The 27,962-nt window shown below is 33.8% G+C and overlaps 1 protein-coding gene across 1 annotated transcript; it reads left to right on the forward strand.

The window, feature by feature from the left end:
- Positions 1-26,780, forward strand: LOC117344255 (polypeptide N-acetylgalactosaminyltransferase 5-like). The gene is made up of 12 exons (XM_033906945.1): positions 1-982; positions 1,630-2,024; positions 2,974-3,127; positions 4,515-4,678; positions 5,800-5,964; positions 6,635-6,851; positions 8,224-8,341; positions 8,696-8,878; positions 9,321-9,458; positions 9,708-9,809; positions 25,300-25,431; positions 25,800-26,780. The coding sequence occupies exons 2-12, from the start codon at positions 1,640-1,642 to the stop codon at positions 25,941-25,943; spliced, it is 1,902 nt and encodes a 633-aa protein (XP_033762836.1). The 5' UTR covers positions 1-982; positions 1,630-1,639; the 3' UTR covers positions 25,944-26,780.
- Positions 26,781-27,962: the final 1,182 nt, after the last annotated feature.

Genomic DNA, 27,962 nt, shown 5'->3' on the forward strand with positions numbered 1-27,962 from the left:
GGAGAGTGTGTGTGGGTATGAGGTATGGAGAGTGTGAGGGTATGAGGTATGGAGAGTGTGTGGGTATGAGGAATGGATAGCGTGTCCTTGTTGAATATTCATGAATTATAATGTGATGGACTATGCGGATTAGTATGTGATCAAAAATGCCTATCGTAAAGCTTACATATATAAAAAAGGTGTCTTAAAAAGTCAATACGATATGAAAAAAGGATAAATCCGATTTTTATTTACATATTACACAAGCAAATATTGAAGCGGTTATCATTATAGCAGATTGTTCAAACACAGCTGTGACCCTGGTCATCAGTTGTAAAGGATGGGACAACTATAATGAAAATCAATCAGTATCCGGACCCTCTTTAATGTCGGATGGTGGCAGCTGTTTCCTAGTCTTATAAAAACTGAGACACTCCACCAATGGGATGTATTGATAGCGGTACACAAATGTGATTTTCTTCTAAACCAGGTTACGTTAAAAATAAAATTTTCCAAGAAATATATTCTTTGATGTTTGTGTATGTAAACTGTAATTGGAAGAGAGGGACGTATATCCGCTATGCCGTGCTATGCTATGCTACGCTATGCTACGCTATGCTACACTATGCTATGCTTTGTTATTTCTGCCAAAAATTTAGAATTATGACCCAAGAATGCACTGTACAATAATGTATATTTTCGCAGCAATTCGGAGGGTCAAGAAAGGTGCGACTTTATGATGGAAGCGCAGTGGTATTTTCCGTTTAAAAAGATGATTCTTTTTCGGAAGAATTAAATATTTTCTGAACCAACAAACCAACGTTAGACGGACGATGGATGTGATTTTTATGTGTAATTAAATGTGCAGAGTGAACACGTGAAGCAGTGACGTGTCCAAAGAGATAAGGTAAAATACATAAAGCGAGCGATTGTTCTACAGGAGAGGGGACACATCATTATGTTTTGGAAGAAATGATCAGACTTAGGGCAATTTGTGTATCAGGTATATTTATCTAGTTTTTACACTATTTATAATGGAATGAAATGTGATAATTTGTATTACACGTTTGCATTACACATTTGTATTACACATTTGTATTACACATTTGTATTACACGTTTGTATTACACGTTTGTATTGCACATTTGTATTACACATTTGAAAAAACACATCACATATTTTTATTACACCTTGATGTTACAAATTAATTGGTATAACGCATTTGTAGTACATGTTTGTATTACACATTAAACAGTTGTATTGGACGTTTGTTATACACATTACACATTTGTATTACACATTTGTATTACGAGTTTGTATTAAACATTTGTATTACACATTTGTATTACACGTTTGTAATACGCATTTGTATTAAACATTTTTGTTACAAACATGTATCACACTGTTGTGTTTCACAATTGTATTAATCATTTCTATTACATATCTATCAAGATCAAATTGTTTCAGAAGCGAATATTCTTAATTCGTGTCATTGTATCTGACTTCAGGAACTAGGTCCAAGCGGTGATTATATAAATGTAATTAATGAGGATATACAAATGTTTTTAACAAATCGACAATTTCTTATATTTCACTTGATAAATGTATTAAACTTAATATATTAGAAAATGATTATTTATCATATTTCAGATACATCAAGATGCCACGTGTATACTTAAAGTCGTGTCTAATCAGGCTGGGTATTGCGTCATCATTCGTTTGTTTTGTATGGATTTTTGTTTATAGTAATATTCTTGATGACATTGCAAAAAATAATAATATACCTAAAACGCAAATAGGAAAGGAACAATCAAACAAAGTTGATGTGAACACACCATTCAATGTTCATCGCCAATACACAGTGGGTATTGAAAATGACGGACGTGTTGTTTTTGAAGCCTTGTCTCCGCAGCAAGGAAACGGTGAGCCGAAGGAAAAACCTGACCTAAAGATACGGCAACGAAATATTCCGAAAGGAAACCATCATCTAAATGATGGAGACATCGAAAGACCAAATAAAGTAGCGGATATTCCCACGGGTCCTGGTGAGGGATATTTATTGTTCATTTAAACAGGAAGTACCACGTGTTTACATTATAGCTTACGCCACTGTCGCGAGATTTATTGAATTAGCTGTAAAATAACTCGTTTATTTATTACAATGTATAAAATTATGTTGTCACATTGTTGTTATTGTTTGCATTTCCAAGACACCAGGTTTAACTTCCAGTGTTAACAGACAATTGCACCATGTGAAAATTATCCTACACGTTTATTCATGAACAGCTGTCAGGGAAAGCTTACGATATTAAATTAACTGATGCTCGGTTGTCAATATGTAGTTTGCCTATAGCTAGTTTTCATCAATACAAGTCAGTAATTGTTATAAATCAAAGAGCTGTATGAAAAGAAAACTTGGAGATGAGTTTTCTGAAGCCAAGTTGTAGAAATATCCTCCAGGTTCCAGTTTCAACAAATTAACACTACTTAACTTATATACATGTACATGTATATATATATACATTGTAGGAGATTATTTAACTGAAATATGCTATTGGAAAGCATTTTTGGATTAAAGTGGAAAATCTTAGTTATGAAAATTTTCTTAAATTCTTTAAATTTTTATGGAAATATTTAAGGCATGCCCTGATTCCACGAGTATTGACGATTGAAACTTGGGCTAGTTCATAAGGCTGCCGGAAAATTGGTGACGTACTGTATGGAATTTAGTCTGTCAACAAGGAATTGAGCTCTATACATTGAAATGATTGTATGCCTACATTCGATTAAAGTGGATTAATAGGCGAGATGAAACCATTTAGAATGGATAGATCAATTCAAAAAGTAATCATGTATGCTGTCTTTTAACTTAAAAATGCATTTGTAAACATAAAATGAAATCTTGAAAGTAAATATTAATACTGGTACAAAAATAAATTTAATAAATAATCTTTCATAGCAATGAACCGAGTATTTTATTTCTGTCTTTGAAAGGTGAGTTAGGGGTAGCCGTTGCTATCGATGTCAAATCACTGACACCGGAAGAGAAGAAAAAGTATGATAGAGGATGGAAAAACAACGCCTTCAATGAATATGTCAGTGACATGATCTCGTTAGATAGATCTTTGGATGACACAAGAGACCCTGAGTGAGTAGAATTAATATACGTGTAAAATCTGTCTTCTCGTGTACTAAATCCTATCTCACAGGGACTTGGTACTAGTTGCCATCCCATCGGTGGCACCAGTTAGGCAAAATCTGTTTTCCTTCCCCTAAGGATATTTCTGACCATTGTTCCAAACCACTAAGTACTTAGTTACGAGTAGCGATTTAAAAGAATAACCTCTTTTTACCCTATCAGGCTGCGCTTGATGCTAGTTTTCCTTCCCATACACAGGGACTTGGTTCTAGTTCCCATCCCATACACAGGGACATGGTTCTAGTTTCCATCCCATACACAGGGACTTAGTGCTAGTTGCCATCCCATACACAGGGACTTGGTGCTAGTTTCCATCCCATACACAGGGACTTGGTTCTAGTTTCCATCCCATACACAGGGACTTGGTGCTAGTTGCCATCCCATACACAGGGACTTGGTGCTAGTTTCCATCCCATACACAGGGACATGGTGCTAGTTTCCATCCCATACACAGGGACTTGGTTCTAGTTCCCCATCACATACACAGGGACTTAGTGCTAGTTCCCATCACATACACAGGGACTTGGTTCTAGTTCCCATCCCATACACAGGGACTTGGTTCTAGTTCACATCACATACACAGGGACTTGGTGCTAGTTCACATCCCATACACAGGGACATGGTGATATGTCTATCGGTTCCTATATATTTATTTTATGTATTCTTTTAAAGCTATAACATAGATCGTCAATTCCGTAACAATATTATTTGTCAATATGACCAATTGATTTTAAGAACGCGTGTAACCTACATGTACTTCATATGGTCATGGACACCTTAATTGTGATTATAGATTGCTTTTTTAGCAACACAATGCGTTTCAAACTTTTGTTTTTGCTACAGAGACTCATATAAGTATATAGGTTATTGCAAACAGAAAGAAAAATGAAAAAACTCACTTTGTCAGCGTCATACCCACATCTTCATTGTCCTTTTTTTGTAAAATATACCTGTATCTGTACGAGTATTTCTGAGTACCAGGGAATCTTGGTTCAATGCAAACAATAGTCTGTCATCATGAATCCTAACGGACAAAAGTATATTTCAATATTGAGCAAATTTCTTGTTATTTGTAACGCGTCACGTGATTGGTCGAAATGACCTGTCAATCAAAATCTGGCGATCCGGAAATTGACATCACGGTCTATTACTACTACTACTACTACTACTACTACTACACGGCATGTTGTGACTGAGGGTTTTTATCATAATCATTATTCGTAATAATAATAACAAAAAATAGCAATACACAATTAACGATAAACAATGTTTGTTTAAAATGACATATTAATTATTGGTGTTGGGTAATTGGTTAATATATTTGTTTTCTTTCCAGATGTAAAACCATGGTATATAGTAATCTGCCAGATGCTAGTGTCATTATAACATTCCATAACGAGGCTTGGTCTGTGTTACTAAGGAGTGTTCATAGCATCATTAACCGTACGCCACCGGAACTACTGAAGGAAATAATCCTTGTTGACGATTTTTCGGATATGCGTAAGTGAAATGATGCAGCCGAGGACACAAAAACTTTAATCAGATAGATCAAATGTCTTAATATCAAACACATATACCTAAACGCGCTCTATAATTATAATAATAATATCTATAATTTTAGGCTTTAAATAAAACTTCAATATTCTTGCGAAATTCATGATAGAATAAAGTTTTTGAAGGAATAGAATCATTGATTAAATTGTATATGTACCAGTCTACCAACGGTAAACTTTTTTTTATACCTCATGTTTATAAAAGTGCCTGTGATTAGCCGAAACGTATCACGTGGAAGGGAGACAAAACATCATATCTCCCTGAGTCGCGTGAGCCAGGGAGACAAATACATAATGTGTATCATATCTCCCTGGACCGCGTGCCTCTATGGCGACCCCCACATTCTGTTGCGAGGAGTTGTCTCCCTTCCATTTATTTACAAATGGCAGACGAACAGAAACGCAAACGTTTTCGTGCAGTCGAAGAAGCAGAAATAGATAAAATTTTGCAAAACAAGATTGCTCAGAGCTCAAGCTTTGATCGTCCTCCCCAATTTTGTTTTTGGCCGTCCTTGTTTTCTCCTTTCTTCTTAGCGCGTCCTGTAAGTGTCCCCTATTTTCTTTGGGTCAATTCAGCGTTTCCTCTGAAATGAAAACCCGGGTAGTGGCATCGAAACCACGGGGCATATTGATATTAAGGAACAATGTTTACTTTAAGTTTTACAAGAAAACGGAATATTTCCGATGGAAACCATTATGCCAGCCACGACCTGGCAGTCGTCATCGACCGTCATCTCCTAAAACCCAAAAGTTGGATCACTTACTTTGATGTCAGATTCTGTTTATCTATTTAAATATTCTGTTTATCTATTTAAAGATTCTGTTTATCTATTAAAAGATTCTGTTTATCTATTAAAGATTCTGTTTATCTATTTAAAGATTCTGTTTATCTATTTAAAGATTCAGTTTATCTATTAAAAGATTCTGTTTATCTATTTAAACATTCTGTTTATCTATTTAAAGATTATGTTTATCTATTTAAAGATTCTGTTTATCTATTTAAAGATTCTGTTTATCTATTTAAAGATTCAGTTTATCTATTTAAAGATTCAGTTTATCTATTTAAAGAACACTTGAAGGCCCCGCTGGAGCAGTATATGAGCCGATATGCCAAAGTGAAGATAGTGAGAGCTTTACAAAGGGAAGGGCTGATCAGGTCCCGACTCCTGGGATATAACACGGCGACCGGAACTGTCCTTATATATCTGGACTCCCATATAGAATGTGCAGAAGGTATTAGTCTATTCCATGTCACATTGTTGTTCATGTATGATTAAATAATTATAATAAAATAAAATAAAATAATAATAATAATAATAAAAAATTATAATAATAAAAAAACAATAAAAAAAAAGAAAAAAAAAGAGAAGAAATACATAAAAAAATCGAACATCGACAGAATAACGAAGACATAACTCAAAATCAATTTAAAGAGGGAAAATATTAATAAAGTATAGATTTCCATGGAGAATCCTGAAAATAAACAAGGAGAACAAGACCATATGTTTGGGGAGAGTGAGCGTCTTCTGCTTCATCGATGACACCCTCCATACAAATATAGGTCACAGCGACTCCATCTATACAAATGTAGGTCACAGCGACACCCTCCATGCAAATATAGGTCACAGCGACACTCTCCATACAAATATAGGTCACAGCGACACCCGCCATACAAATCTAGGTCACAGCGACACCCTCCATACAAATGTAGGTCACAGCGACACCCGCCATACTAATCTAGGTCACAGTGACACCCTCCATACAAATATAGATCAAATAAAAAGTGGAAAAGTTTAAATTGATGATTAAATGTGATGGTGTCACCATTATTCTATTGCTATTTGTTAAAGTAAAATTTAAAAAAAAAAACGTATTTTGTATGTTTTGTTATTTACGCCATCAGGTTGGATTGAACCACTCCTAGACCCAATCGCTCGCGACCACACAACCTCAGTTACACCGATAATCGACACCATTGATTTTAGAACATTCTACTACAAAATAAGCGAAGCAAAACACGCACATGTTGGAGTATTTGATTGGTCACTGGTTTTTAATTGGCAAAAGGTGCCAGAGTCTGAAAGGGCCCGACGACATTTCCAAGACTTTTTACCGGCAAGGTAAGGACTATTTACGTCTATCTACCGACAATGTAAGGGATAATTACGAGGGTTGATTGATATGTTGTGATCCTCGTATTGAAGGAGGTACTCAATGATGTTCTTTTTAAGTCCTGCTATTCTATGACTATATAGGACCGTGTACCCAAGGACTGGTCTCATTTGGTTAGTTTATTTCGACGAGATAGCACTCCAAAGTAAACAAGACAAACGCCTTTTGCAAATAGGTTAGGGCAAGGGTGAAAGAGCCTGTCATTCTTTGACATCTTTGGCTGCCATTCACGATCGTGACTTTAAATTGATTGAGCATCCGCCTTATTTACCTGATCTCGTTCCATCAGACTTTCATCTATTTCCAAAACAGAAAGCAACTCTTTCAGACACCCTAACCCTAACTCTAACCCCAACCCTTAGTCAAACATGCAGTGGATGACTTTCTGAACGCCAAGAAAAGGAGTTCTATAAAAATGGCATCGAGGCCCTTAACTATCGCTGGCAAAAGTGTATAGATACTGAAGGGGGTGACGTTGAAAAAGAATACAATCTGTCCGGCAAAATTCAAATCCTTCAAAATGAGGCTCACAACTTATCGATCAGGGTACCGTTTCACAACGCATACGTAACTTTACGGGTACCCGTAAACCATACGTAAGTTTTTTTAACCGTTTCACGACGTACACGTAAGTTACGAGTGCCCGTAAATAAGTTACGGGTACCCGTAAATCACCTTCGTTCAACGTCTGTCTACGTACAAGGTATATAAATGGATATTTACAACGTCTATCTACCGACAAGGTAAGGGATACTTACAACGTCTATCTACCGGAAAGAAACCTTTTCATCACTGAAACATTTTTAGTCATATTCTCCTTATTCATCTTATGAAAAGGCTTTTAACTTCTTCTACTCAATAGCAACGAAACCCAGAGTCATAGGTAATGAAACTCTAACAGTTTCATTCAAACGGATGACCTTGATCTAATGTCATGATCACCGACTCAAAATGAGTCAAAATCTTTAAAAGAGTTGCGACTTAATTTGAATTCTTCTCGATGCCGGGTATCGTAATATTGTGCCAGAAGGTTGCCTGGGTGAGGGACAATCACTTTCCTCATTGAATGACCCTGCCCTACATTTAACAACACAGGGTTAAATGGTATAAGTTATATTGTAGATAACTTTTATGATATAAATACAGATGATGACTTAATTATAATTCTAAGTAATCCTTACATCTAACTAAGTCCTCTTTTCATAATCTGAGGAGCTGATGAGCAATGCAAGTTTAAGTAGTTTTTGTCCAGTTTTTAGATAGGATATGCTCATTGTAAAACTGCACGGCATTACTGAAGTATGTCTAATCATTTTACAGGTCTCCTACAATGGCAGGAGGGCTGTTCGCAATCAGCCGAGAATATTTCACACATATTGGAACTTACGACGAAGGAATGAATATTTGGGGAGCAGAAAATCTGGAAATTTCATTTCGGGTATGATGGGAAAATAATCGCCAAATTTTGTTATTATGTTGGTATTCTCTGTTGTTCATGCCCTCGTGTTATTGAACTTGAGGTAGAATTACGGTTTCGCTATTACGTAGGTAATCAATTTTGTTGTTGCCCTCGTGTTTTTGATTTTGAGTTAGAATTATGTTTTCGCTATTATATCGATATTCTCTGTTGTTTTTTGCCCTCGTGTTGTCAATTTTGGGTTAAATTTACGATTTCGTTATCATTTCGGTACTCTCTGTTGTTTTTGCCCAGTGTTATAGATTTAGAGTTAGAACTACAATATCCGTAATGATAAATCGCTCTTTGATAGTGTTGTGTTTTATCGTCTCTCAGATATGGATGTGTGGAGGAACTTTACTGACAGCTCCCTGTTCACATGTCGGACACATATTCCGGGAACACTCTCCGTATACCTGGCCAGGGAAAAACATCCTGCTACGTAACAACCTTCGTCTGGCTGAGGTGTGGTTAGATGGCTTTAAATCCTACTATTATAACCGGATACCTCAAAAACAAGTAAGAACATAATTTATGATAAAATCGTATTAAAATGATTAAATAAATAAATAAATAAATAAATAAAAATTAAATTAAAATTAAATAGATAGACAAATAAGATAAATTTAAATGAAATAAAAAGTAAATTAATAAAATAAGTAAATAAATACATAAGTAAATAAATATGTCGTACAAGGATTAATGGATCATGTTCCAGAAAATGTCCCCATGCCAGGCCGCTGGTCATCGTATATCGTATTTTGTGGATAACCTTCCTCGAACACCTTATCTTATCGTAGCTGACCATTTCCCAACGACTCCGTGGATGCTTCCACTTGGGTTAAGGTTAGGGTTCCATTTAATTACATATACAATTGTACGTATTCTGCTAATGTCCGTGTACACGATCTTCTCTCTAATCACTAACATATATATTTTTTTCTGATTCTATTTCTCACAGATACAAGAAACAGATTATGGAGATATATCGGCGAGAATAGCTCTACGTAAACGACTGAAATGCAAAAGTTTTGCCTGGTATTTGAAAAATGTGTTTCCTGAGATGTACATACCAGGGAGTTCTCTGGCTAGTGGAGAGGTATTGTCTAATCTATCTTACATCGTCTGTGTATTTCGTAACCTTAGTACCGATTTGTAATGTATGTAGTTTACTAGTTTCATAAAACAAAGCATTTTTAGTTAGAATAATATTTTGATAAATTTTGCAGAATTAGACGGGTTAAACTGTTTAATAGTGTCATGGGGTGTTTTATGGTCAGTACAGCTTCCCACCTGGCTGTAAACCGTATATGGTTTAATCTGATTATTTTACTGGAATACTTGACAGATCAGAAACAAGGCGAAACCTGTGTGTTTAGACGGGAAGGACAGAGTGATGGCTGACAATGATCTAACGACTTATCCCTGTCATAACAGTGGAGGAAATCAGGTCAGTATTTTTACTTCTCTGAGAGTAGCATGTGTTACGTCTTCGAGAAAACCATGCAACGTCTCTAAGTTAATGATGTTATTTCTCTGAGTTGATCATGTTACTCCTATGAGTTTATCATGTTACTCCTATGAGTTTATCATGTTACTCCTCTGAGTTTATCATGTTACGTCTCTGAGTTTATCATGTTACATCTCTGAGTTTATCATGTTACATCTCTGAGTTTATCATTACATCTCTGAGTTTATCATGTTACATCTCTGAGTTTATCATGTTACTTCTCTGAGTTTATCATGTTACATCTCTGAGTTTATCATTACATCTCTGAGTTTATCATGTTACATCTCTGAGTTTATCATGTTACTTCTCTGAGTGTATCATGTTACATCTCTGGGTTTCATGTTACATCTCTGAGTTTATCATGTTACATCTCTGGGTTTATCATGTTACTTCTCTGAGTTTATCATTACATCTCTGAGTTTATCATGTTACATCTCTGAGTTTATCATGTTACATCTTTGAGTTTATCATGTTACATCTCTGAGTTTATCATGTTACATCTCTGAGTTTATCATGTTATATCTCTGAGTTGATCATTACATCTCTGAGTTGATCATGTTACTTCTCTGAGTTTATCATGTTACATCTCTGAGTTTATCATTACATCTCTGAGTTTATCATGTTACATCTCTGAGTTTATCATGTTACTCCTCTGAGTTGATCATTACATCTCTGAGTTTATCATGTTACTCCTCTGAGTTTATCATGTTACTTCTCTGAGTTTATCATTACATCTCTGGGTTTCATGTTACATCTCTGAGTTTATCATGTTACTTCTCTGAGTTTATCATTACATCTCTGGGTTTCATGTTACATCTCTGAGTTTATCATGTTACATCTCTGAGTTTATCATGTTACTCCTCTGAGTTTATCATGTTACATCTCTGAGTTTATCATGTTACATTTCTGGGTTTATCATGTTACATCTCTGAGTTTATCATTACATCTTTGAGTTTATCATGTTACTTCTCTGAGTTTATCATGTTACATCTCTGAGTTTATCATGTTACGTCTCTGAGTTTATCATGTTACATCTCTTAGTTTATCATGTTACATCTCTGAGTTTATCATGTTACATCTCTGAGTTTATCATGTTACATCTCTGAGTTGATCATGTTACATCTCTGGGTTTATCATGTTACATCTCTGAGTTTATCATGTTACATCTCTTAGTTTATCATGTTACATCTCTGAGTTTATCATGTTACATCTCTGAGTTTATCATTTTACTTTTCTGAGTTTATCATGTTACATCTCTGAGTTTATCATGTTACATCTCTGAGTTTATCATGTTACATCTCTGAGTTTATCATGTTACATCTCTGAGTTTATCATGTTACATCTCTTAGTTTATCATTACATCTCTGAGTTTATCATGTTACATCTCTGAGTTTATCATGTTACATCTCTGAGTTGATCATGTTACATCTCTGAGTTTATCATGTTACTTCTCTGAGTTTATCATGTTACATCTCTGAGTTTATCATGTTACATCTCTGAGTTTATCATGTTACATCTCTGAGTGTATCATGTTACTTCTCTGAGTGTATCATGTTACATCTCTGAGTGTATCATGTTACTTCTCTGAGTTTATCATGTTACATCTCTGAGTTTATCATGTTACTTCTCTGAGTGTATCATGTTACATCTCTGAGTGTATCATGTTACTTCTCTGAGTTTATCATGTTACATCTCTGAGTTTATCATGTTACGTCTCTGAGTTTATCATGTTACATCTCTGAGTGTATCATGTTACATCTCTGAGTGTATCATGTTACATCTCTGAGTTTATCATGTTACATCTCTGAGTTTATCATGTTACATCTCTGAGTGTATCATGTTACATCTCTGAGTGTATAATGTTACTTCTCTGAGTTTATCATGTTACATCTCTGAGTTGATCATGTTACATCTCTGAGTTGATCATGTTACATCTCTGAGTTGATCATGTTACTTCTCTGAGTTGATCATGTGACTTTTCTGAGTTGATCATGTTACATCTCTGAGTTTATCATGTTACATCTCTGAGTGTATCATGTTACATCTCTGAGTACATCATGTTACATCTCTGATTTTATCATTACATCTTTGAGTTTATCATGTTACATCTCTGAGTTTATCATGTTACATCTCTGAGTTTATCATGTTACATCTCTGAGTTTATCATGTTACTCCTCTGAGTTGATCATGTTACATCTCTGAGTTGATCATGTTACATCTCTGAGTTGATCATGTTACATCTCTGAGTTTATCATGTTACTTCTCTGAGTTTATCATGTTACATCTCTGAGTTGATCATGTTACATCTCTGAGTTGATCATGTTACATCTCTGAGTTTATCATGTTACATCTCTGAGTTTATCATGTTACTTCTCTGAGTTTATCATGTTACTTCTCTGAGTTTATCATGTTACATCTCTGATTTTATCATTACATCTTTGAGTTTATCATGTTACTTCTCTGAGTTTATCATGTTACATCTCTGATTTTATCATTACATCTTTGAGTTTATCATGTTACATCTCTGAGTTTATCATGTTACATCTCTGAGTTTATCATGTTACATCTCTGATTTTATCATTACATCTCTGGGTTTCATGTTACATCTCTGAGTTTATCATGTTACATCTCTGAGTTTATCATGTTACTCCTCTGAGTTTATCATGTTACTTCTCTGGGTTTATCATGTTACATCTCTGAGTTTATCATGTTACATCTCTGAGTTTATCATGTTACATCTCTGAGTTTATCATGTTACTTCTCCGAGTTTATCATGTTACATCTCTGAGTTTATCATGTTACATCTCTGAGTTTATCATGTTACATCTCTGAGTTTATCATGTTACATCTCTGAGTTTATCATGTTACATCTCTGAGTGTATCATGTTACTTCTCTGAGTTTATCATGTTACATCTCTGAGTTTATCATGTTACGTCTCTGAGTTTATCATGTTACATCTCTGAGTGTATCATGTTACATCTCTGAGTGTATCATGTTACATCTCTGAGTTTATCATGTTACATCTCTGAGTTTATCATGTTACATCTCTGAGTGTATCATGTTACATCTCTGAGTGTATCATGTTACTTCTCTGAGTTTATCATGTTACATCTCTGAGTTGATCATGTTACATCTCTGAGTTGATCATGTTACATCTCTGAGTTGATCATGTTACTTCTCTGAGTTGATCATGTGACTTTTCTGAGTTGATCATGTTACATCTCTGAGTTTATCATGTTACTTCTCTGAGTGTATCATGTTACATCTCTGAGTGTATCATGTTACTTCTCTGAGTTTATCATGTTACATCTCTGAGTTTATCATGTTACGTCTCTGAGTTTATCATGTTACATCTCTGAGTGTATCATGTTACATCTCTGAGTGTATCATGTTACATCTCTGAGTTTATCATGTTACATCTCTGAGTTTATCATGTTACATCTCTGAGTGTATCATGTTACATCTCTGAGTGTATCATGTTACTTCTCTGAGTTTATCATGTTACATCTCTGAGTTGATCATGTTACATCTCTGAGTTGATCATGTTACATCTCTGAGTTGATCATGTTACTTCTCTGAGTTGATCTTGTGACTTTTCTGAGTTGATCATGTTACATCTCTGAGTTTATCATGTTACATCTCTGAGTGTATCATGTTACATCTCTGAGTACATCATGTTACATCTCTGATTTATCATTACATCTTTGAGTTTATCATGTTACATCTCTGAGTTTATCATGTTACATCTCTGAGTTTATCATGTTACATCTCTGAGTTTATCATGTTACTCCTCTGAGTTGATCATGTTACATCTCTGAGTTTATCATGTTACATCTCTGAGTTTATCATGTTACATCTCTGAGTTGATCATGTTACATCTCTGAGTTGATCATGTTACATCTCTGAGTTTATCATGTTACATCTCTGAGTTTATCATGTTACTTCTCTGAGTTTATCATGTTACTTCTCTGAGTTTATCATGTTACATCTCTGATTTTATCATTACATCTTTGAGTTATCATGTTACTTCTCTGAGTTTATCATGTTACATCTCTGATTTTATCATTACATCTTTGAGTTTATCATGTTACATCTCTGAGTTTATCATGTTACATCTCTGAGTTTATCATGTTACATCTCTGATTTTATCATTACATCTCTGGGTTTCATGTTACATCTCTGAGTTTATCATGTTACATCTCTGAGTTTATCATGTTACTCCTCTGAGTTTATCATGTTACTTCTCTGGGTTTATCATGTTACATCTCTGAGTTGATCATGTTACATCTCTGAGTTGATAATGTTACATCTCTGAGTTGATCATGTTACATCTCCGAGTTTATCATGTTACATCTCTTGGTTTATCATGTTACATCTCTGAGTTTATCATGTTACTTCTCCGAGTTTATCATGTTACTTCTCTGAGTTTATCATGTTACATCTCTGAGTTTATCATGTTACATCTCTGAGTTTATCATGTTACATCACTGAGTTTATCATGTTACTTCTCTGAGTTTATCATTACATCTCTGAGTTTATCATGTTACTTCTCTGAGTTTATCATGTTACTTCTCTGAGTTTATCATGTTACATCTCTGAGTTTATATTGTTACATCTCTGAGTTTATCATGTTACTTCTCTGAGTTTATCATGTTACTCCTCTGAGTTTATCATTACATCTCTGAGTTTATCATGTTACTTCTCTGAGTTTATCATTACATCTCTGGGTTTCATGTTACATCTCTGAGTTTATCATGTTACATCTCTGAGTTTATCATGTTACTTCTCTGAGTTTATCATGTTACTCCTCTGAGTTTATCATTACATCTCTGAGTTTATCATGTTACTTCTCTGAGTTTATCATGTTACATCTCTGAGTTTATCATGTTACATCTCTGAGTTTATCATGTTACATCTCTGAGTTTATATTGTTACATCTCTGAGTTAATCATGTTACTTCTCTGAGTTTATCATGTTACATCTCTGAGTTTATATTGTTACATCTCTGGGTTTATCATGTTACTTCTCTGGGTTTATCATGTTACATCTCTGGGTTTATATTGTTACATCTCTGAGTTTATCATGTTACATCTCTGGGTTTATATTGTTACATCTCTGAGTTTATCATGTTACATCTCTGAGTTTATCATGTTACATCTCTGAGTTTATCATGTTACATCTCTGGGTTTATATTGTTACATCTCTGAGTTTATCATGTTACATCTCTGAGTTTATATTGTTACATCTCTGAGTTTATCATTACATCTCTGAGTTTATCATGTTACTCCTCTGAGTTTATCATGTTACTTCTCTGAGTTTATCATGTTACTTCTCTGAGTTTATCATGTTACATCTCTGAGTTTATCATGTTACATCTCTGGGTTTATCATGTTACATCTCTGAGTTTATATTGTTACATCTCTGAGTTTATCATGTTACTTCTCTGAGTTTATCATGTTACATCTCTGAGTTTATATTGTTACATCTCTGGGTTTATCATGTTACTTCTCTGGGTTTATCATGTTACATCTCTGGGTTTATATTGTTACATCTCTGAGTTTATCATGTTACATCTCTGAGTTTATCATGTTACTCCTCTGAGTTTATCATTACATCTCTGAGTTTATCATGTTACTCCTCTGAGTTTATCATGTTACATCTCTGAGTTTATCATGTTACATCTCTGAGTTTATCATTACATCTCTGAATTTATCATGCTACTTCTGAGTTTATCATGTTACTCCTCTGAGTTTATCATGTTACATCTCTGAGTTTATCATGTTACATCTCTGAGTTGATCATGTTACATCTCTGAGTTTATCATTACATCTCTGGGTTTCATGTTACATCTCTGAGTTTATCATGTTACATCTCTGAGTTTATCATTACATCTCTGGGTTTCATGTTACTCCTCTGAGTTTATCATGTTACATCTCTGAGTTTATCATGTTACATCTCTGGGTTTATCATGTTACATCTCTGAGTTTATCATGTTACATCTCTGAGTTTATCATGTTACATCTCTGAGTTTATCATGTTACTTCTGTGAGTTTATCATGTTACATCTCTGAGTTTATCATGTTACTCCTCTGAGTTTATCATGTTACATTTCTGGGTTGATCATTACATCTCTGAGTTTATCATGTTACATCTCTGAGTTTATCATGTTACTTCTCTGAGTTTATCATGTTACTTCTCTGAGTTTATCATGTTACATTTCTGGGTTGATCATTACATCTCTGAGTTTATCATGTTACATCTCTGAGTTTATCATGTTACTTCTCTGAGTTTATCATGTTACTTCTCTGAGTTTATCATGTTACATCTCTGAGTTTATCATGTTACTCCTCTGAGTTTATCATGTTACATTTCTGGGTTGATCATTACATCTCTGAGTTTATCATGTTACATTTCTGAGTTTATCATGTTACTTCTCTGAGTTTATCATGTTACTTCTCTGAGTTTATCATGTTACTTCTCTGAGTTTATCATGTTACATTTCTGGGTTGATCATTACATCTCTGAGTTTATCATGTTACATCTCTGAGTTTATCATGTTACTTCTCTGAGTTTATCATTACATCTCTGAATTTATCATGCTACTTCTGAGTTTATCATGTTACTCCTCTGAGTTTATCATGTTACATCTCTGAGTTTATCATGTTACATCTCTGAGTTGATCATGTTACATCTCTGAGTTTATCATTACATCTCTGGGTTTCATGTTACATCTCTGAGTTTATCATGTTACATCTCTGAGTTTATCATTACATCTCTGGGTTTCATGTTACTCCTCTGAGTTTATCATGTTACATCTCTGAGTTTATCATGTTACATCTCTGGGTTTATCATGTTACATCTCTGAGTTTATCATGTTACATCTCTGAGTTTATCATGTTACATCTCTGAGTTTATAATGTTACTTCTGTGAGTTTATCATGTTACATCTCTGAGTTTATCATGTTACTCCTCTGAGTTTATCATGTTACATTTCTGGGTTGATCATTACATCTCTGAGTTTATCATGTTACATCTCTGAGTTTATCATGTTACTTCTCTGAGTTTATCATGTTACTTCTCTGAGTTTATCATGTTACTTCTCTGAGTTTATCATGTTACATTTCTGGGTTGATCATTACATCTCTGAGTTTATCATGTTACATCTCTGAGTTTATCATGTTACTTCTCTGAGTTTATCATGTTACTTCTCTGAGTTTATCATGTTACATCTCTGAGTTTATCATGTTACTCCTCTGAGTTTATCATGTTACATTTCTGGGTTGATCATTACATCTCTGAGTTATCAGGTTACATCTCTGAGTTTATCAGTTACTTCTCTGAGTTATCATGTTACTCTCTGAGTTTATCATGTTACTTCTCGGAGTTTATCATGTACATTCTGGGTTGATCATTACATCTCTGAGTTTATCATGTTACATCTCTGAGTTTATCATGTTACTTCTCGAGTTTATCATGTTACATCTCTGAGTTTATCATTTATCTCTCTGAGTTTATCATGTAATCTCTGAGTTTATAATGTTACATTCTGTGAGTTTATCATTACATCTCTGCGTTTATCATGTTACATCTCTGAGTTTATCATGTTACATTTCTGAGTTGATCATGTTACTTCTCTGAGTTTATCATGTTACATCACTGAGTTTATCATGTTACTTCTCTGAGTTTATCATTACATCTCTGAGTTTATCATGTTACTTCTCTGAGTTTATCATGTTACTTTCTGGGTTATCATGTTACATCTCTGAGGTTTATCATGTTACTCTCTGAGTTTATCATGTTACATCTCTGATTTTATCATTACATCTCTGAGTTTATCATGTTACATCTCTGAGTTTATCATGTTACATCTCTGAGTTTATCATGTACATCTCTGATTTTATCATTACATCTCTATCATGTTACATCTCTGAGTTTATCATGTTACATCTCTGAGTTTATCATGTTACTCCTCTGAGTTTATCATGTTACTTCTCTGGGTTTATCATGTTACATCTCTGAGTTTATCATGTTACATCTCTGAGTTTATCATGTTACTTCTCCGAGTTTATCATGTTACATCTCTGAGTTTATCATGTTACATCTCTGAGTTTATCATGTTACATCTCTGAGTTTATATTGTTACTTCTCTGAGTTTATCATGTTACATCTCTGAGTTTATCATGTTACATCTCTGAGTTTATCATGTTACATCTCTGAGTTGATCATGTTACATCTCTGAGTTTATCATGTTACATCTCTGAGTTTATCATTACATCTCTGAGTTTATCATGTTACATCTCTGAGTTTATCATGTTACATCTCTGAGTTTATCATGTTACATCTCTGAGTTTATCATGTTACATCTCTGAGTTTATCATGTTACATCTCTGAGTTTATCATGTTACATCTCTGAGTTTATCATGTTACATTCTCTGAGTTTATCATGTTACTCTCTGAGTTTATCATGTTACTTCTCTGAGTTTATCATGTTACATTCTGAGTTATCATGTACATCTCTGAGTTTATCATGTTACATCTCTGAGTTTATCATGTTACTTCTCTGAGTTTATCATGTTACATCTCTGAGTTTATCATGTTACTTCTCTGAGTTTATCATGTTACATCTCTGAGTGTATCATGTTACATCTCTGAGTTTATCATGTTACATCTCTGAGTTTATCATGTTACTTCTCTGAGTTTATCATGTTACATCTCTGAGTTTATCATGTTACTTCTCTGAGTTTATCATGTTACTCTCTGAGTTGATCATGTTACATCTCTGAGTTTATCATGTTACATCTCTGAGTTATCATGTTACTCTCTGAGTTTATCATGTTACTTCTCTGAGTTTATCATGTTACTCCTCTGAGTTTATCATGTTACTTCTCTGAGTTTATCATGTTACATCTCTGAGTTTATCATGTTACATCTCTGAGTTTATCATGTTACTTCTCTGAGTTTATCATGTTACATCTCCTGAGTTTATCATGTTACCCTCTGAGTTTATCATGTTACATCTCTGAGTTTATCATGTTACTTCTCTGGGTTTATCATGTTACTCCTCTGAGTTTATCATGTTACATCTCTGAGTTATCATTACATCTCTGAGTTTATCATGTTACTTCTCTGAGTTTATCATGTTACATCTCTGAGTTTATCATGTTACATCTCTGAGTTTATCATGTTACATCTCTGAGTTTATCATGTTACATCTCTGAGTTTATCATGTTACTCCTCTGAGTTTATCATGTTACATCTCTGAGTTGATCATTACATCTCTGAGTTTATCATGTTACATCTCTGAGTTTATCATGTTACATCTCTGAGTTTATCATGTTACATCTCTGAGTTTATCATGTTACATCTCTGAGTTTATCATGTTACTTCTCTGAGTTTATCATGTTACTTCTCTGAGTTTATCATGTTACATCTCTGAGTTTATCATGTTACATCTCTGAGTTTATCATGTTACTCCTCTGAGTTTATCATGTTACATCTCTGAGTTTATCATTACATCTCTGAGTTTATCATGTTACTTCTCTGAGTTTATCATGTTACTTCTCTGAGTTTATCATGTTACATCTCTGAGTTTATCATGTTACATCTCTGAGTTTATCATTACATCTCTGAGTTTATCATTACATCTTGTTACTTCTCTGAGTTTATCATTACATCTCTGGGTTATCATGTTACATCTCTGAGTTTATCATGTTACATCTCTGAGTTTATCATGTTACTTCTCTAAGTTAATGATGTTACTCCTCTGAGTTTATCATTACATCTCTGAGTTTATCATGTTACATCTCTGAGTTTATCATGTTACATCTCTGAGTTTATCATGTTACATCTCTGAGTTTATCATGTTACATCTCTGAGTTTATATTGTTACATCTCTGAGTTTATCATGTTACTTCTCTGAGTTTATCATGTTACATCTCTGAGTTTATATTGTTACATCTCTGGGTTTATCATGTTACTTCTCTGGGTTGATCATGTTACATCTCTGGGTTTATATTGTTACATCTCTGAGTTTATCATGTTACATCTCTGGGTTTATATTGTTACATCTCTGAGTTTATCATGTTACATCTCTGAGTTTATCATGTTACATCTCTGAGTTTATCATGTTACATCTCTGGGTTTATATTGTTACATCTCTGAGTTTATCATGTTACATCTCTGAGTTTATATTGTTACATCTCTGAGTTTATCATTACATCTCTGAGTTTATCATGTTACTCCTCTGAGTTTATCATGTTACTTCTCTGAGTTTATCATGTTACTTCTCTGAGTTTATCATGTTACATCTCTGAGTTTATCATGTTACATCTCTGGGTTTATCATGTTACATCTCTGAGTTTATATTGTTACATCTCTGAGTTTATCATGTTACTTCTCTGAGTTTATCATGTTACATCTCTGAGTTTATATTGTTACATCTCTGGGTTTATCATGTTACTTCTCTGAGTTTATCATGTTACATCTCTGAGTTTATCATGTTACTCCTCTGAGTTTATCATGTTACATCTCTGAGTTATCATGTTACATCTCTGAGTTTATCATGTTACATCTCTGAGTTTATCATGTTACATCTCTGAGTTTATCATGTTACATCTCTGAGTTTATCATGTTACTCCTCTGAGTTTATCATGTTACTTCTCTGAGTTTATCATGTTACTCCTCTGAGTTTATCATGTTACATCTCTGAGTTATCATTACATCTCTGAGTTTATCATGTTACATCTCTGAGTTTATCATGTTACATCTCTGAGTTTATCATGTTACATCTCTGAGTTATCATGTTACTCCTCTGAGTTTATCATGTTACATCTCTGAGTTTATCATGTTACATCTCTGAGTTTATCATGTTACATCTCTGAGTTTATCATGTTACATCTCTGAGTTTATCATGTTACTCCTCTGAGTTTATCATGTTACATCTCTGAGTTATCATGTTACATCTCTGAGTTTATCATGTTACATCTCTGAGTTTATCATGTTACATCTCTGAGTTTATCATGTTACATCTCTGAGTTTATCATGTTACATCTCTGAGTTTATCATGTTACTTCTCTGAGTTTATCATGTTACTTCTCTGAGTTTATCATGTTACATCTCTGAGTTTATCATGTTACATCTCTGAGTTTATCATGTTACATCTCTGAGTTTATCATGTTACATCTCTGAGTTTATCATGTTACATCTCTGAGTTTATCATGTTACTTCTCTGGGTTTATCATGTTACATCTCTGAGTTTATCATGTTACATCTCTGAGTTTATCATGTTACATCTCTGAGTTTATCATGTTACTCCTCTGAGTTTATCATGTTACATCTCTGAGTTTATCATGTTACATCTCTGAGTTTATCATGTTACTCCTCTGAGTTTATCATGTTACATCTCTGAGTTTATCATGTTACATCTCTGAGTTTATCATGTTACATCTCTGAGTTTATCATGTTACATCTCTGAGTTTATCATTACATCTCTGAGTTTATCATGTTACTCCTCTGAGTTTATCATGTTACATTTCTGGGTTGATCATTACATCTCTGAGTTTATCATGTTACATCTCTGAGTTTATCATGTTACTTCTCTGAGTTTATCATGTTACTTCTCTGAGTTTATCATGTTACTTCTCTGAGTTTATCATGTTACATTTCTGGGTTGATCATTACATCTCTGAGTTTATCATGTTACATCTCTGAGTTTATCATGTTACTTCTCTGAGTTTATCATGTTACATCTCTGAGTTTATCATGTTACTTCTCTGAGTTTATCATGTTACTCCTATGAGTTTATCATGTTACATCTCTGAGTTTATCATGTTATATCTCTGAGTTTATCATGTTACTCCTCTGAGTTTATCATGTTACATCTCTGAGTTTATCATTACTTCTCTGAGTTGATCACGTTACATCTCTGAGTTGATCATGTTACTTCTCTGAGTTGATCATGTGACTTTTCTGAGTTGATCATGTGACTTTTCTGAGTTGATCATGTTACTTCTCTGAGTTTATCATGTTACATCTCTGAGTTTATCATGTTACTTCTCTGAGTTTATCATGTTACTTCTCTGAGTTTATCATGTTACTTCTCTGAGTTTATCATGTTACATCTCTGAGTTTATCATGTTACATCTCTGAGTTGATCATGTTACTTCTCTGAGTTGATCATGTGACTTTTCTGAGTTGATCATGTGACTTTTCTGAGTTGATCATGTTACATCTCTGAGTTTATCATGTTACATCTCTGAGTTTATCATGTTACTTCTCTGAGTTTATCATGTTACTTCTCTGAGTTGATCATGTGACTTTTCTGAGTTTATCATGTTACATCTCTGAGTTTATCATGTTACATCTTTGAGTTTATCATGTAACATCTCTGAGTTGATCACGTTACATCTCTGAGTTTATCATGTTACTCCTCTGAGTTTATCATGCTACATCTCTGAGTTTATCATGTTACATCTCTGAGCTTATCATGTTACTTCTCTGAGTTTATCATGTTACTTCTCTGAGTTTATCATGTGACTTTTCTGAGTTTATCATGTTACATCTCTGAGTTTATCATGTTACATCTTTGAGTTTATCATGTAACATCTCTGAGTTTATCACGTTACATCTCTGAGTTTATCATGTTACTCCTCTGAGTTTATCATGTTACATCTCTGAGTTTATCATGTTACTCCTCTGAGTTTATCATGTTACATCTCTGAGTTGATCATGTTACATCTCTGAGTTTATCATGTTACCTCTCTGAGTTCATCATTATATTTCTGAGTTTATCATGTTATATCTCTGAGTTTATCATGTTACTTCTCTGAGTTTATCATTACATCTCTGGGTTTATCATGTTACTTCTCTGAGTTTATCATTACATCTCTGGGTTTCATGTTACATCTCTGAGTTTATCATGTTACATCTCTGAGTTTATCATGTTACTTCTCTGAGTTTATCATGTTACATCTCTGAGTTTATCATGTTACATCTCTGAGTTTATCATGTTACATCTCTGAGTTGATCATGTTACATCTCTGAGTTTATCATGTTACATTTCTGAGTTTATCATGTTACATCTCTGAGTTGATCATGTTACTCCTCTGAGTTGATCATGTTACATTTCTGGGTTTATCATGTTACATCTCTGAGTTTATCATTACATCTCTGAGTTTATCATGTTACTCCTCTGAGTTTATCATGTTACATTTCTGGGTTTATCATGTTACATCTCTGAGTTTATCATTACATCTCTGAGTTTATCATGTTACTCCTCTGAGTTTATCATGTTACATCTCTGAGTTTATCATGTTACATCTCTGAGTTTATCATGTTACATCTCTGAGTTTATCATGTTACATCTCTGAGTTGATCATGTTACATCTCTGAGTTTATCATGTTACATCTCTGAGTTTATCATTACATCTCTGAGTTTATCATGTTATATCTCTGAGTATATCATGTTATATCTCTGAGTATATCATGTTACTTCTCTGAGTACATCATGTTACATCTCTGAGTTGATCATGTTACTCCTATGAGTTTATCATGTTACTTCTCTGAGTTTATCATGTTACTTCTCTGAGTTTATCATGTTACATCTCTGAGTTTATCATGTTACATCTCTGAGTTTATCATGACATCTCTGAGTTTATCATGTTACATCTCTGAGTTTATCATTACATCTCTGAGTTTATCATGTTACATCTCTGAGTTTATCATGTTATATCTCTGAGTTTATCATGTTACTTCTCTGAGTTTATCATGTTATATCTCTGAGTTTATCATGTTACTTCTCTGAGTACATCATGTTACATCTCTGAGTTTATCATTACATCTCTGAGTTTATCATGTTACTTCTCTGAGTTTATCATGTTACTTCTCTGAGTACATCATGTTACATCTCTGAGTTTATATTGTTACTTCTCTGAGTACATCATGTTACATCTCGGAGTACATCATGTTACATGTACTTCTCCGAGTTTATCATGTTACTTGTCCGGGTTTTTACTGCTACCTCTCTTAGTTGATCGATCATTAAAACTCTTTGAGGTTATTATGTTACCCACCTGAGATTATCATACTGCCTCTCTGAGTATATAATGCTACTTCTCTGAATTTATCACGTTACTTCTCCAGGTTTTCACGTTACAATCATATTACTGTCATGCAAGTTTCCTGTTACTGTCATATTGCAATCACGTTACTGTCATGTAACTATAATGTTACTACCATGCTACTATAATGTTACTGCCATGTTACTATAATGTTACTGTCATGTTACTAAAATGTTACTGCCATGTTACTATAATGTTACTGTCATGTTACTATAATGTTACTACCATGATACTTTAATGTTACTGCCATGTTACTATAATGTTACTGTCGTGTTACTATAATGTTACTGCCATGTAACTATAACGTTACTTCCATGGTACTTTAATGTTACTGCCTTGTTACTATAATGTTACTGCCATGTAACTATAATGTTACTGTCATGTTACTATAATGTTACTGTCGTGTTACTATAATGTTACTACCATGTAACTATAACGTTACTTCCATGATACTTTAATGTTACTGCCTTGTTACTATAATGTTACTGCCATGTAACTATAACGTTACTTCCATGGTACTTTAATGTTACTGTCGTGTTACTATAATGTTACTACCATGGTACTTTAATGTTACTGTCGTGTTACTATAATGTTACTATAATGTTAATATAATGTTACTATAATGTTACTATAATGTTACTACCATGTAACTATAACGTTACTTCCATGGTACTTTAATGTTACTGCCATGTTACTGCCATGTTACTATAATGTTACTATAATGTTACTATAATGTTACTACCATGTAACTATAACGTTACTTCCATGGTACTTTAATGTTACTGCCTTGTTACTATAATGTTACTGTCATGTAACTATGATGTTACTACCACGATACTTTAATGGTACTGCCTTGTTACTATAATGTTACTGCCATGTTACTATAACGTTACTTCCATGGTACCCTAATGTTACTGCCTTGTTACTATAATGTTACTGTCATGTAACTATGATGTTACTATAATGGTACTATAATGTAACTGCCGTGTTACTATAATGTTATTGTATTGTTACTATAATGTTACTACCATGTTACTTCCATGTTATTATAATGTTACTTTCATGTTACTATAACATTCCTATAATGTTACTTTCATGTTACTATAATATTACTATAATGTTACTTTCATGTTACTATAATATTACTATAATGTTACTATAATATTACTATAATGTTACTATAATGGTACTGTCATGCCATTTTTCTGATGCTCATGTTAGTTTTCTTGGCTCATGTAACAATAATATAACTTATGTTTTATCATTTTATTATTTATGCTAATTCATGTTATCTCCTTATTGTAATTATTAGTACTGGCTATACATGAACGATCACTCATTTCGACGAGATACTGTGTGTTTTGACCATCATTCATCCCAAAAATCAATAAACTTGATCAGATGTCACGGAGAGCGAGGAAACCAAGATTGGGAATATAGAGAGGTCAGTAGAGACGGACTCAGGAAATGACTCTGACACAGAATACACTGGGTAAACTGTAATTATAAGATCCATACTCATGCGAAGGATTTAATTTGATTGTCAATAGATATCAAAATTTTAACGGATCAAACAGTTTTTGGTGATTTCTCTTTGTTTTTGTTTTCTGTAACATTTTGAGCTTTTTCAGCTTTCGTTTTGTTTGCTCTGATATAAGGAATTGATAGATATGATGTCGAAAAATGTCTTCATTAAGAATTATTTTGAACGAACGACGGAGCAGAGTTTCGTGGGTTTTCTAAGATGATAAATAATACAGAATGTACGTGTAGTGTTATATGTTAATTCGCTTTTGCTTTTGTCACTCTCAGGATAACACAATATATCACGTGATAACAAAGAAGTGCATCACACTAGCGTTTGACGGCCGGTCGGTATCCATGGAGGAATGTCGGGGTACTGACAGCCAGTTGTGGATCATGTCCAGAAAACCAGCTAGTGGTCCAACGATCTAGTCCTCCTCGATCTTATCAAACAAACTGTGGCGGTTTCTGTGTGCGCGGAAATCAGTTTGATACAGAATACAACGAATTAAGTTAAAATGTTGTGCTTCTTATGGAAGAGTGGTGGGATTCTGTCGTGTCGTTCTTTTCATTCTCACGATAATAAATTATCTAGCCCGATCAGAATGACCTGTCGTGTTGAACTTTGATTAGCATATTGACTACAGATGAGTCTATAGGGGAAATTTAGGGGAAATAGGTGCTTTGTATATATACATGCATATATGTTAGTTATTTATAATGTAACAAACCTTATCATCAGCTGCATCATTTGTATTTATACTGGTCTAGATTTAGCGACAAAACTGTTAACATGTGAACAATTCATCACATAGTTACTTGAATATGTGTAAACCGTGCATCAAAAATAAATGATACAATCCCTGTGTTGTCAATATAAAATTGTAACAAAAACGAATGGTCCAAAACAGCACTCTGCTGGACACAGTTGTATTCCTAATCAACATGTTTTGTTAACACACCTGTCCACAAATGGAACTACCCACTTTGAATATTCCACGAAAGGGTCAACGCGACAGGTCATTCTGGTTTAACTATACAATGATCAGTCTTAGTTGATACATAGGAAGATATATGTTATATCTTGTATCTTTTCTTCAGCAACGCTATTTCATAATCACAATAATGGCATTTTACAAGATGTTTTACAATAAATGTATCATTAATTACTGAGGGAATATATATATTGATCAAAAGACATTTAGTTGAAAAGCGGTCATTCTGTCAATATTTTCTCAACTCGACTTTTACCAATAAAAATAGAAAAAACAATTAACGTCGTTTCAATGTCATATTTCATCAACTCATCAACGTTTAGAAAAGGACGTTACTTCAACAATGAATCAACGTTTATCGACGTCACGACGCAAGCATCAGCTATATATCTACGTTAACTATTTACGACTCTATAGGGACTGTCACCTATGTGACTTATGCCTACCAACTTTAAGTGGGCGTTACCAACTCATAACTATCGACTTGCGGTAAAATAAATTAATGTAAATTAAACCTTCTGCCGTAGATTTTTTTTCCTCAGATATAGGCTCTTAAATGTTAAATCTTGTTACTTTTCACTGGACCTTATTTACAAAATTACGATCTGCTATCGGGTGGCATCCATTAGTCAATGAATGCCACCTGAAAGCAGTTCTATGCTTAAATAAACGTTTTGTGCCTGATATATAGAGAATCATAACAAAGAATGATATACTTTTCCTGTATATAAAGTGGCATTATAGTAAAAGTATTTTGTAACTTAACAACTGTTCAAAGAGTCATCTTACTAATGAACGTTTTAAAAGGGAACTAGACCGTTTTTGCTGATATTTTGATAAGGATTTGAGGAAGAGACCATCGACTGATACCTCAATGTCACCTCCAGAGACGCTGAGGATGTTTATACCAAGGCTACAAGGAAAGAGACGTCGTGGAAGCCAATCATATTATATACGTTTGTGTTACATCAGATGGAAGGATAGCGTAATTATGAAATAGTGTTATTATATCCGCACCTTATGTGATCCATTTTGAAAAATAATGCCACGTAATTTATTGTATGTAGTAAACAGAGCTAAATACTTTTCCTCTATTATCTTAATTCTCAAAGGTGAAGAATTTTCGCAACAACAAAGGAAACTTTCCCTTCTATTCAGCAATAACAACGAATAAATATATATGTCACGACATCATGTATATGACATCAATGGACATGTATTTGTAATTTCATAATATAATCGAATATAACTACCCGAATTGAATTAATAATCCATTTTCAAAATAGTGTAATCCTCACATATCAAAACGTTACTTATCGAAATACCATCAAAAATTCAATTTTCAAAACACTATAGACTTTCATGATGCGAAATTCAATGAAATTTAATTTTCAAAGTACTTGAGTACCACCCCTAGTCTCTCTAACACTGCCCTGTACTCTGACAGACTATTTGT

This window comes from Pecten maximus, chromosome 15 (assembly GCF_902652985.1).
Source record: "Pecten maximus chromosome 15, xPecMax1.1, whole genome shotgun sequence".
NCBI lineage: Eukaryota > Metazoa > Mollusca > Bivalvia > Pectinida > Pectinidae > Pecten > Pecten maximus.

Bases quoted from the DNA above. Each gene is read 5' to 3' on its own strand.
- LOC117344255 (XM_033906945.1), top strand. From the start codon at position 1,640: ATGCCACGTGTATACTTAAAGTCGTGTCTAATCAGGCTGGGTATTGCG. The intron at 6,852-8,223 runs GTAAGGACTATT...ATCATTTTACAG, and splicing joins CAAGACTTTTTACCGGCAAG to GTCTCCTACAATGGCAGGAG. The intron at 8,342-8,695 runs GTATGATGGGAA...ATCGTCTCTCAG, and splicing joins ATCTGGAAATTTCATTTCGG to ATATGGATGTGTGGAGGAAC.